The following is a 12,437-nucleotide window of genomic DNA, read 5'->3' as shown; positions in this document are numbered from 1 at the left end:
GATTAAAGGCATGCGCCACCACTGCCCAGCTTCTTGTGCTTCTTAAATAAAGATAACTGTTTTCAATCAGCTGATAAATGTGAAAAGGTAACACTCCTCTTACTGAGAGCCCAGGATTGAGGGTATCCCAGCAGCATGGAGCTTCCCAGGCTCCAACAATGGCAGGAGTCATACATACAGAGCCAAGTACTTCGGCCCATGGAGAACACCCAGTATGGCTGCCCACACTTCCAATACAGTCAAGGTCAGTACTGGCCCAGGTGAAGTGAGGGAAATAAGGGAGACTAAAGGAAGCATAGGCAAGGGAAGGCTGAGGCTGTACCAAATATCGTGTCTTCATCACAGTACCAATGACACGTGGAAGCAGGGGCAGCGGGACACACAGTGCCCACAAAGCCAACACAGGAGCCTCTGGCGAAAAGACGTGAGACAGAGCAAGAAGGGCACACCATCACTCCAGAGCTGGAGATAGGAAGATGAGTTAGTACAAAGCAAGCCTGGATCACACAAGAACCCTATGTTTGGGGGAGGAAGGCAGGTGGGGTTGTGTGTGAATAGTACAAGGTCTTCAGACCCTTGGTCACGGCACAAAACAGCAGGAAGGGATTGGGACGGAGGACTCTCCTGGCAGGGCAGGAGACCTACCAGAATGAATGACCTAGTCTAAAGGATAGCTGATCTGTACACATAAACCACAGAGTTTACAGGATCAGTGAAGAGAACCAGCTGTTAGAAGAAAATGTCAACTGCCCAAATTTTTTGAAATACGGAGAGGAAATTATTTCAGGGAGATATTGTCCCACAATGATAGAATGATTCAGCCACAGAGGGCTGACCAACCTATAGGAGGTATAGGTAGTCAACCCACTGGCCATAAGGGGCCCAGATTCTCCAATCACCAGACATTGGTCACTAGCCACACAGATGTTCAAAGCTTCGTTGGTTTAGCTTCCTAACCCACATACAAGCATAAAGACAGTGCCAGATACCCGGCTTGGAAAACTTGGCCTACTAATTACACACTGCTATCCTCTGGGCTCAGAGGACAGGAAGACGACGCCCCAACAGCCCTTGGCGGGTCTTCCCTCAGATGCTTCTCACTCCCTGTTCCCTCTTGGCCATGGAACAACTATGAGGAGCCAAACAGACAAGGATGATAGTAAGGGCCCCACGGAGGTACTTCAGAGAAGGCTGATGAGGTAGGCTTGAGTGATGGCAAAAGGAGCAAGGAACCACACTATAGGATGAAGACATATGGGATGGGAAGAAGGTATCATGGAGGGGTAGCTGGAAAGCCAGGTGAAGCTCTGGATAAGACAAGGGAGACCAGAGAACCAAACAACATAGCAGGCATGGAGACATGGCAGAGACAGCCTCAGGCTCACAGTCTCAGTCTGTCCCTGTCTCTCTCTGTACCTCTCTCTCTCTCTCTCTCTCTCTCTCTCTCTCTCTCTCTCTCTCTCTCTCACACACACACACACACACACACACACACAGTCTCTGTGTCTCTCTCACATATGCAATCTCTGCCTCTGTCTCTCACACACACATGCATTGTCTATGTCTCTCTGACATATGCAGTCTGTCTGTCTCTGTCTCTCTCAGACACATACATTGCCTCTGTGTCTCTCTCACATATGTAGTCTCTGTCTCTCTATGTCTCGTCTCTCTCTCTGCATCAGGCTTCTACAGACACAAGGCTAAGGTGGACAAGCGGTGGGACAATAAGCATGAGGTAAAGCTGTGACTTCAGGTGTCACAAGTGTGCCCACGGCCCACAGAATGAGGTCTCTAGAACAAGGACAGAGAGCAGGAAACAGAGATCAAGGGCAAATCAGAGATGAGATGTCAACAGCCAAGGCCTGAGGGAAGCATAAGAAGGAAGGCCAAGGAAAGTATGGGCCACCAGGTATCGGTACCTGCCCTTGGGCCAGGTGAGAGAAGGAGGTGGAGCTTCGAGGTGTTCAAATGGCCGGCAGCCAAAGCCACAAGCCAAGGCTAAAGGTGGAGGGGGGCTCCCCACAGGCCTCCTGGGCCTCCAGCAGGTGGGCAGATAGCACTTTCTTTCTACTCAAAGGGAAGAGGAGGATGAGGCCACGTACAGGTACATACGTGTCCTACAGGACTCGCCTAGGTAAAGTGCTGAGCTATGTGAAACTACAAACAGCCAGAGCCTACTCAGAGTCTACTCACAGCCTGGCTCAGGAACTCATTTCCCTGAATCTATGGAGACAGCATTCTCTATAGACAGTGCTTCATCCCCATCCTATCTGTCACACACTTTCTCCACCCAAAGCCTTACTCTTCGGGCTAGCAAGGTGGCTCCAGGAAGAGGCACTAGCTACTGCCAAGCCTGAGTTCAACCCCTTGACTCATGTGGTAAAAGGTGAGAATTATTTCTGCAAGATGGCCCCCACATGAATGCTATGGTACAGACATCACACTGTACCCACAAAATATATAAAAACAAATAAGGTGAAAAGAAAAGTTGCCCTGAGCACCAGGGAACGACCACCCAGATACTCTGTCCTCGACACACTGAGCCTAAGCATCTCTAGAAATCAGGCTCCACAGAAGCCCACAAAAAAAGAGGCCAAAGTCCACAAGACCGTGACAGGCTAAGCTAAAGAGCATGACCAGTGCTGATCAGTCTGTCTCCACACACTCTGAGGCAAGAGAGGTTTGATACTTCTCTTCCAGATAGAGCAAGGTAGCACACCTAGGCCTCAGGCCACCAGGAGAGATGAGATCCAAGCACAGCTAAAGCCTATTCAGAGGCCAAAGCCAGGACAGTGTGGTCGGGCAGCTAGAGGCCCAGACAGAGCCAAGTCCAGGATCCTGGTTCCTCGTGCCTACCACATAGGTAATCTAGTCAACAGTCACTTGTGCCCAGGCTCCTGACCCCTTCCATCCTTTAAATCACATGCAAGGAAAAGAGACATTCTAACCAACACACGTCTACTGGGGACTCCTATTCAGCATCTAGGACAGGCCTATGGATCCTGGCACCTTGGCTCTCTTGAGTTTTAATACTGCTGCTTGTGAGGTTTCTGGGTTTTGCTGGAACTTTGTGGCTTTTTGTTTTTCTCAATGCTAGGTAACCCAGGGCTACAAGAGTGCTAGAGAAGTGATCTCTGCTACTGAGCTACACCCCCACACCATAAGTTCAGTAAGAATTCTACCTTTGGGGGCGGTTTCTCTGTGTAGCCCTGGCTATCCTGGAACTCTCCATGTAGAATAGGCTGGCCTTGAACTCAGAGATCCTCCTGCCTCTGTTTCCCAAGTGCTGGGATTAAAGGCATGTACCACCATGCCTGGAAATTTTTGAAATTTTAAAAATAGGAAAAATAAAAATACCTAACTGTGAAGGGGAGATGCTATGTAAGTCAATGGTAAACAAAAGAACACCCCCTGCCACCAGTCAACACAGGCAGTACCCTCCCTACCAGCAGCCTGCCTTTGGGAACAAAAGTCCTTTCACCATCAAAACCACTGCAGGAAACGCAGAGAAGCCGCATGGTCAGGAGTTTCTAATCTAAAGGAAAACCATGAGCACACAACCATCAACCAATAAACAAAAGTAAAATACATTTAAGTGACAATGTTTTACTTTAAAACATGTTTTCTATCCTCAAATTTCCTCAATTTGCATTAGTACTAACACTCAAGAGCAAAGGGGCCTCCAGGGAAACAAAGCTGCCAAATACTTGTTTCCTTCCCACAAGAGTTAAGAATCAATGCTGCGAGAGGACTATGCTTCGAGGGAAATAAAATCAATCCTAGTTTCGATGTGACTTGTTCAGAGTTCACCTGTTTCGCCTAACCCACACTAATGAACAGGTGGATAAAAATGAAGCCAAGTGCATCAAAGGAAACATGCAATCCTAAAGCACAATACACCTGCAAGTTTCATCACGCACAGGACACCCAGCCCTCTGCCTTCAGGTCTGACAAGCCCATGGTGAAACTGCTCCACCCACTGAGCCTAACTTCCTCCTGCCCTGGAGCCAGATCAGACCCAAGTGACCCTCTAAAAGAGAAAAAGAAGCAAAGAGGGAGATTCAGTGGAGACAATGCTGCCCCAAATGGAAGCTGGGGGGGTGGGGAGGACAGGCAGTAGCAAGCCAGACTCTGTTGAGCCCTAGGAGATGAGACCACCATAGCAGTTGGTCCACAGCAGTTTCATTCAGCCACTTCCCAGGATTTCAGTTGTCTGCGTCAGACAATTGCTCACCATCCTCAGGGCAAATCTCTCTAGATAGAGCAAAGGTGCTGTTGCCAAACCACCAAAGTACTCTGCCGCTGGGGCAGAGAGTTGGGTCTCATCTTCTCCTCCCTTGCCAACACACCCAGCTGGGGGGGGGGGGGGCAGAAGACCCAACTTTCTAAGCCTCTGGGAACCCTTTTTACACCCCAGGAGGAAGGAAAAAGAGAGAATTTCTCTCCTCAACACTAGAGACATCCAAATAAAAGGCACACATGTCTGGCTGGTTTAAGTCACTAAAAGGAATCTCAACCCACTGGCATAACTGGCAAGTGTCCTACAGTGTCTGAGCACAATCTCTGCCCCATGCACCTCCCAAATAAGGAGAAACAGAAATCTTGGGAACTACACACAGACTCAGGTGATCAAAAAGAACAAAAGGCAAAGTATGTAAAACTAGACAAAAAGTAGTCACTGAGGAATGTTCCAGGCATGTTGGCCAGGACCTCCACTCAGCCTTCAGTTAAAGTCCCGCAAGTTATCACCACCTCCCATAGGAGCCTACTTCACCTAAGCAGGAAGCCTGCCTGCTCTGTCAGCCACAATCTCTATTGCCATGGGCAGCAGCACAGAGCAGAAAAACTCCTGGGCCAGGCTGGCAGGTAGCTAGTTGTAAATCTTAAATCCCCTAAACAATGCAGACTGCTAGCTAGGTACAGTGATACACACCCATAACCCTTGCTAACAGAAGCTAACCTGGGCTATAAAGCAAGATCCTTCTCACCATCCCTAGCCCCAGAAAGAATGCAAACAGCTGAACAAAAACAATCTAAACTCAATCCCCTGAGATTAATCATATCTGCCCTCCCATGTGTCCCATATACATGCTAGATAGGTCTAATACCCTTCCCTCAAGCACCACCATGGATTAACAGACTCCAGCTACATTTTGTCAGACCTTCCTGTATTCTCTTGTAAAAACTTTCAACAAGACTCAGGCCAAGCCAGAAGTGTTGGTTGGCACACACCTGAAATTCCAGCACTCAGGAGTAAGAAGCAGGAGTATTAACACAAGTTCAAGACCAGCCTGGGCTACAAGTTCCAGGTAAACCAAGGCTACTACACAGTAAGTGGGTAGAAAGCAGGCATGGTGGCCCACGCCTTAAATCCCAGCCCTTGGGAGGCAAAGGTGGGTAGACCTCTGAGTTCAAGCCCAGCCTGGTCTACAAGAGTTCCAGGACAGTCAAAGCTACATAGAAAAACACTGTGTCTAATAAATAAACAAACAAATAAATGAAGTGGGAATGGGGTGAGTATGGGGGGCTGGGGGGGTGGGTGGGTGGAGAGAAGACAGCAGATTAGGCAGGAGGCAGAGAGATGGATCAGTTAGCCATCAAGTTTAAAGACTGAGTTCAATCCCTGGAACCATATGAGGGACACAGAAAGCATTCAATAAGTTGTTTTGAAGTCTTTATTATTGTTGTTGGTGTTACTGCTGGGTTCAAAAGATGGCTCAAGGGGGCTGGAGAGATGGCTCAGTGGTTAAGAGCACTGACTAACCTTCCAAAGGTCCTGAGTTCAAATCCCAGCAACCACATGGTGGCTCACAACCATCTGTAATGAGATCTGACGCCCTCTTCTGGGGTGTCTGAAGACACCTACAGTGTGCTTACATATAATAAATAAATAAATAAATACATACATACATACATCAAAAGATGGCTCAATAATTAAGAGCACTTTGGTCTCCACATATGCAATAAACAAAGAAAAAAAATTTTAAACATTCATGTCAAAAATATTAAGAACCTACTTTTACCCAAATCTTTCAAATAAACTATTTCTATCTACCTCTGCACCAGGACCTACCATGACTTATAAATCTACTGCATGGTGGCCACACAACTGTAGCCGCTGCCCCATTCTTCCCTCTTCCCTCCTCACTATCTTTCAGGGTAAGCCACAGCTTGTACCAACCTCTACTGCTGCAATCAAAGGGAAAATCACAATAAAACTTCTTTTGTCACCTCTCCCCACAGCTAGAACAAAAGCCTCCCAAGGTATGAGCTGTACAGTTATACTTGCAAACCCCAAAGATGTCTACCATAGGCAGAACCTCACATCTCTTCAATATGACAAAATAGGCAACCATCATTTTTTTATACTTGCTTTGTATATGTGCACATGTGCATACTACAACTGATAAATGGGGCCAACCATAATTTTTCTTTTATTTCTAATTTTTTTATTTATTTTACTTTTTTATTTCTATTTATGTGTATCTGGGTGTATATGCACATGTGTGTTTAAGTGCCCTCAGAAGCCAAAAGATGACATCAGATCTTCCAGAACTAGTTACAGGGAGTTGTGTATGTACCTCCTAATATGGATGCTGGGAACTGAACCAGGGTCCTCTAGAAAAGCAGCAAATGAGCCATCTCTTGGGCCCCACAACCATAATTAAAAAAAAAAAAAAAAACTTCAAAAACAAAATATTATATTTAAACAAAAAAAAACTATTAGGGTCTGGTTAAAAATAGATGGTTCAGTGCTTGGCTATCATGTTTAAGGGTCTTGGCTTGACACCCCAGCACTACCAAAAAGAGAAAGGAGGGGAGATGCTATGTACTGAGGAATATAAATCACCTCTCAGTACTATATGCTGAGTTAAATATCTATTATCATATACAAATAGAAAAACACCTACTGATACATACCCAAAATAACTGTAAATATAAATTAAAAAAAAAAAAACTATTTTATGTTCCCCAGTGGCATTAATCACAACAGTCAAAAACAGTCACATAATGAAACATTTTCTGTCCACAAAAAAGGAGTAAAGAACTGACACATGCCACAGGGTGGCCAGACCTTATAGATACTGTGCTCAGTGAAAAAAAGCATATCTTCCATGATATCGTATTTGCAAAATGTTCAAAAAACCCACCTCCACAGACAGGTGCAGCTCAGTGGCCACTGGCCTGTGGGGCTTCACACAGTATGTGAAATGGCATACTTAGAAGAGACAATAGTGGCCATACAACTTTATAGACATAACAAAATGAACAATCCATCGGAAGGGACAAAGTCTTCAGAGCAAGCAAATCATGTCTCAATTTTAAACGGATGCAACGCAGCAGAGTAGACACACAGGACATAAGAAACATCTCATTTTCTCAGGTTTCCTTCTTGCATGTTTTGAACAGCAGGCCTCTGAAGGCAATGGCACTATCACTAAAAATAAAGAGATACCAACCATTTCTCATACCCACAACCAAAATACATACACAGCCACAGAAGCAGATGGAGTGGACCCAGAGAGCCTCCACCTGCCTTCCCATCCCAGGCTGCATGTCCCCTTCCCAAGCTTGCTGGCACCTGGCCCTGACACCTCCCACCCTGCATCAGGACCTGTATTAAGGTGTGCAAAAAGCCAAACCCAGTATGACAGTATGACTGGTTGCCTTCAAACTTCTCCAAAGGATCCTACTTCTAAGTGACCTGTCAGCTCCCTTCACCTCTCAAATCTCATCCAGTACAATCAAAGAAAAACAGAGAAGAGGTTTCTGACCCTGGAACCTACAGTTTCAGAAGGTTACCTGCACCCTCCAGAATGCCAAACCCTAGAGGCCAGGGCCTTATTGAGCTATCCATGCCTTTGTCCAAAATACTGACTCTCAATACCATAGCCTCAAAGAGCCTCTGTAACCTTGTAAACATTAACCCTAGAGAGAGACTTGTGGCCTTCTGGATGCTGACCATCAAAACCAAACAAAGGCTTAGGGTTTCCACCTGTTACCTCCTCAGTACTGGTCCAGGAGCCTCCTAGCCTTGTGAACAAGGCCAGATCCTCTCTGTGATTTCACACCAGAGCTTTTCTTCTTGTCAGTACTAAAAAGCCATACAAAAGACAAGCAGAGAAGACCAGCAACAGGCAGGATGGGCACAATGGGCATCTCCAGATGGGCCCCAGTGTCTGTATTTAAACTCAGGTACTGGAAACTTCGTACCCCACGTATGTAAACAGGTTTCAAACCCCTCTGCCTTCTTTCACTCAGGCCAGTTTCACTGCTTTACAACAAAACTAAAGGCTGCAGTTCTGCAGGCACCACTGCCCTCTAGTGGTGAAGCACAGTTCTTCAGCTTTCTCCTGGGAGCTACCACTCCAGTCCAGCCTTATACACTAAGCACACAGCAGTGGAAAAATGAAACTACAATCCTGTAACACAAATTAATCCCACCATGTTCCCATAACTGGAACATAGAGTGAATGGAACCATCAGTTTGGAGCAATGCTCACCAGGGCCTGCAGCATCCCGTCCATGGCAATGACACCCTCAATGGTCTGGAATGAAGAGTGGGCCAAGGTACAAAGGCTCCAGTCCAGAAAGCTGGCCATCTTTCTCTGCTTGACATCAGGACGTGTGATAAACCTTAGGGGGACACAAACACAGGAGATGCTCAGTAAGACTCCAATGCTGAAAGCTCATCCACATCCCACTACCCACCATACACACTTCCTCCTAGTCATCTTAGATCCCTGAATAGGTCAGCTGCCTGCATACATCACTCTCTCTAGGAAACCAAGTCCCTGACCACCATAGGCCAGCAACTCATTGCCCATCAGGGTCTCTCAAGAAGTTACTCTCAGGCCTCACCACCCTACCCCCTTCCCTCCTGGGCCCCAACTAAGCAACAGCTTCACAAATCAATGGGCATCTTTACCCCACCACAGCCAGAGAACATCTTCATGCTTTTCAGCTCTGACTCCTTCTAAGCATATCCCTTAATCTCAAGATATAACCTCAACAACCTAATCCAACAACCACCCCCAACCCAAGGACCTTTCTCTACCACAACCTCTATGTTGCACAAGCCTATTTCCTTCCACCCAACATCCAGGGTGACAACGTGAACCCAGACCTCTGACTCAGTGACTATAGACAGATCCTATAATGGAGAAAACACACAAAGGAAGGGAAGAGGAGGGGAAGAAGAGGAAGGGGAAGAAGGGAAGAAAGGGGAAGAAATGGAAGAAAGGGGAAGAAAGGGAAGGGAAGAAGGGAGGGGGGAGGGAAAACCTAGAAGACAAATTGAAGAGGGGGAACAAAAAGTACTGCCTCCCCAAAGGCAGCTCAATGACAACCTCAAAGGCACTTGCACAGGAGACCTGAACAAGAAGGAACACAATCAAGTGAGAAAGCTGTGTCAGGGGAAAAGAAGCTAACAGAAGATACACAGCTGTAAGTACAGGGACCAGGAACCAAAGGATCTAAGCAGGCGGGGCAGGCTATGAGTTCTGGGAACAGAGGGCTCACTTAAGGTATTCTACATGGGAGTCATATGAAGCACCAACCAGAGAAGAGTCAGGACTGGAATTCTGACATCCACTCGCCCTCTAGTGCACTGGGACCTAAAACCAGTCATCCAGAGGGACAGTTAAAGCTACATCCTCTCTCTAGGTAACAAACCCTCTCAGTCAGCACATACTGGATGATACTGGCATACAGTGCTCCAGCCTCTCCCAAAATATGTATAGCCAAGCACACGTGGGCAGCTGGCACCCATCACCATCCCATGAGTTACAATAAAGACTCACCTCTTGGGGGCCACACCTCATAAGACATGCTCAAGGGTTTAGATACCCTATTTCTATACAACATGGCCCAATTCTTGCCTGACCTCAGTGTCACCTGTTCACTCTAGTGGGAGATGACCAAATCCTTTCCCTAGGCAGCACCTACACAGTCTAGTATTTGTTTTCTACCTTCATCCTGCAAGGACTCATATGTACAGATTTACTCCCATGGCAAAGTACACCATCAAACATTAGTAAAACATAAGCACACTTGCTTTATTACAAGCTACCAATTTGACAGCTAAAGAAAAAAGCAACACAGACCCATCAGTAGGCCAAGCCGTAAAAGCAGCAGAGCATCCAGATTCACTAACAACTACAGAAGACATAGAGCCAGTAAGACTGGTGACTGCCAGCAACAGGAACTAGAATCAACAAAGGATAGATGCCTTTGAACAGCAACAGCTCTAACTGTGCCATCAAACAACAACAGGCATCAGAACAGACCAAGCATATGGCTGGAGCAAGAATGACAGCAAAAGTAGAATGAAGACAAGAGCGGGAACTAAGACTACAAGACAGAGGCTATTTAGAGCCAGAAATGAAAAACTACAAGCTCTAGTACTCCTGAGAACTATCACGGCTTTAGTCCTAGAGTCTCAAACTAGCCAGGCCAGAAAGCTTTAACACTGAACATTACTAAGCACTTAGGAATCCCAATACCTACACCTGCACACCAGTTGCTGTCAAGGAATGAGGATACTCATAAAAACAAGGGTCTAGTGCCTTTGGCTTTCTCGGGAACTGTAACACCTGTCGAGCTAAGGACACTACTATCAGAAGCTTGCACAAGAGGACATCACCTGTTGCTGCTTCTGTCTGTTTACTCCTGCAATTTGATGCTATCAAATGCTAAGGTAGTCAAGAGATTCCAAGAGCAGCCGTGAAGGTTTTCATTGTCTACCTAAGAAGAGCTAAGGGATCGTCAGCCAGCTACACTCGGAATCCTAGTGTTTGGACTGTCTGGGGCACAGCCTCAGAGTGAAACAGCAAAGGGGAAGTAACAATCCCCACTAGGTAAAAATCATGTATGCTTCAAACTAATACACAAAAATGAAGATCAGTGGAAATATGAATATCTACAAAATTATTCTAGAACTGGTAGTTAGCTATTAGAAGGTAAAACCCTCCTGGTGCAAACTCTATCCCAATGGTTCTCAACCTTCCTAATGCTTTGAACCTTTAATACAGTCCTCATGTTGTGGTGACCCAACCATAAAATTATTTTCATTGCTATTTCATAACTGTAATTTTGCTACTGTTAGGAATTTAATGTCAATATCTGACATGCGGGATATCTGCTATTCAACCCCTATGAAGGAGTTGTTCGACCCCCACAGGGGTCACAACCCACAGGTTGAGAACCTCTGCCATTGTCGGGCAGTGGTGGTGCACACCTTTAATCCTAGCACTTGGGAGGCAGAGGCAGGTGGATTTCTGAGTTTGAGGCCAGCCTGGTCTACAGAGTTGAGTTCCAGGACAGCCATACACAGAGAAACCCTGTCTTGAAAAACCAAAAAAAAAAAAAAGAGAGAGAGAGAGAGAACCTCTGCCATATACCAAAAAAAATTCGAGGTGAAATTAATTCTGTGTTACAACAACAACATAAACAGAAAAACATAAATGACTACTTGTTAAATTTCTTAATAAATTAAGATTTTGAACTTCAACAGTAAAAATAACCAAATTTTAAAAAAAGAACGTTTGACATTAAAGTTTAAAACCATACTGTAGGTTTCCACCTCTCCCTCTATTCCTCTAGACCCAATCCCCCAGTCTCCCCTCCCCTCCTCTGCAACAGAACACCTGCTGCAGCCTTCCCTGCCCCCTTCCCCATCTCCTGTGGATCCCACGGATCTTACCCTCCTAACCTCTGTCCCTGAAATCATTGCTTTATCCAAGCCCCCAACACCAGCAGGCACCCCCTGCTATAACCCAAAGGCCACTCCTGCCAGGGAACCAGATAGGCTGTCTGTAGATCGTCCTTCTTCTTCTGTTCCTCCTTATCCAATCTCTCCATCTCATCCCCAGCTCTGTCCTCATTATCTACCCCATTCCAAGGAGACAAAATAAGCAGAGCAAAGTAGCTGAACACTATGCTCTCCTCCCTCTTGGGAACCCTTCAGACCCCTAGCCTATCTCCATTCCCAGGTGTCAGTTCCCAATACCCACAAACAGATTTTACCTGGAACCCCACCCCCAGTGGCTACATCTATCAGATTGTCTTAGGGAGGGTTTTATTGCTGTGACAAGATACCATGACCACAGCAATTCTTATAAAGGAAAACATCTAATTAGAGCTAGCTTGCAGTTTCAGAGGTTTAGTCCATTATCATTATGGTGGGAAGTTCCACAACCAGGAAGGTGGCTGTAGAGAGAATTTCTTGTGTTGTAAAAGCATTCATCTGGGCTGGAGAGATGGCTCAGCGGTTAAGAGCACTGACTGCTCTTCTGAAGGTCCTAAATTCAAATCCCAGCAACCACATGGTGGTTCACAACCATCCATAACAAGATCTGGTACCCTCTTCTGGTGTGTCTGAAGACAGCTACAATGTACTTATATATAATAAAAAAATTAATCTTTAAAAAAAAAAG

At 45.9% G+C, this 12,437-nt stretch overlaps 1 protein-coding gene across 1 annotated transcript in view; it reads right to left on the bottom strand.

Moving 5' to 3' along the window:
* Tbcd (tubulin folding cofactor D) overlaps positions 1-12,437 on the bottom strand; it is a 170,902-nt gene that overhangs the window by 134,720 nt on the left and 23,745 nt on the right. The window contains exon 7 of the mRNA XM_031352599.1: positions 8,505-8,637. Within this exon, the coding sequence (XP_031208459.1) occupies positions 8,505-8,637 (133 nt within the window). The remainder of the gene's footprint in view (positions 1-8,504; positions 8,638-12,437) is intronic.

This window comes from Mastomys coucha, unplaced genomic scaffold (genome assembly GCF_008632895.1).
Source record: "Mastomys coucha isolate ucsf_1 unplaced genomic scaffold, UCSF_Mcou_1 pScaffold5, whole genome shotgun sequence".
NCBI lineage: Eukaryota > Metazoa > Chordata > Mammalia > Rodentia > Muridae > Mastomys > Mastomys coucha.
Note: the sequence above shows the minus strand (reverse complement) of the source record. Positions and strands in the feature narration are given on the sequence as shown.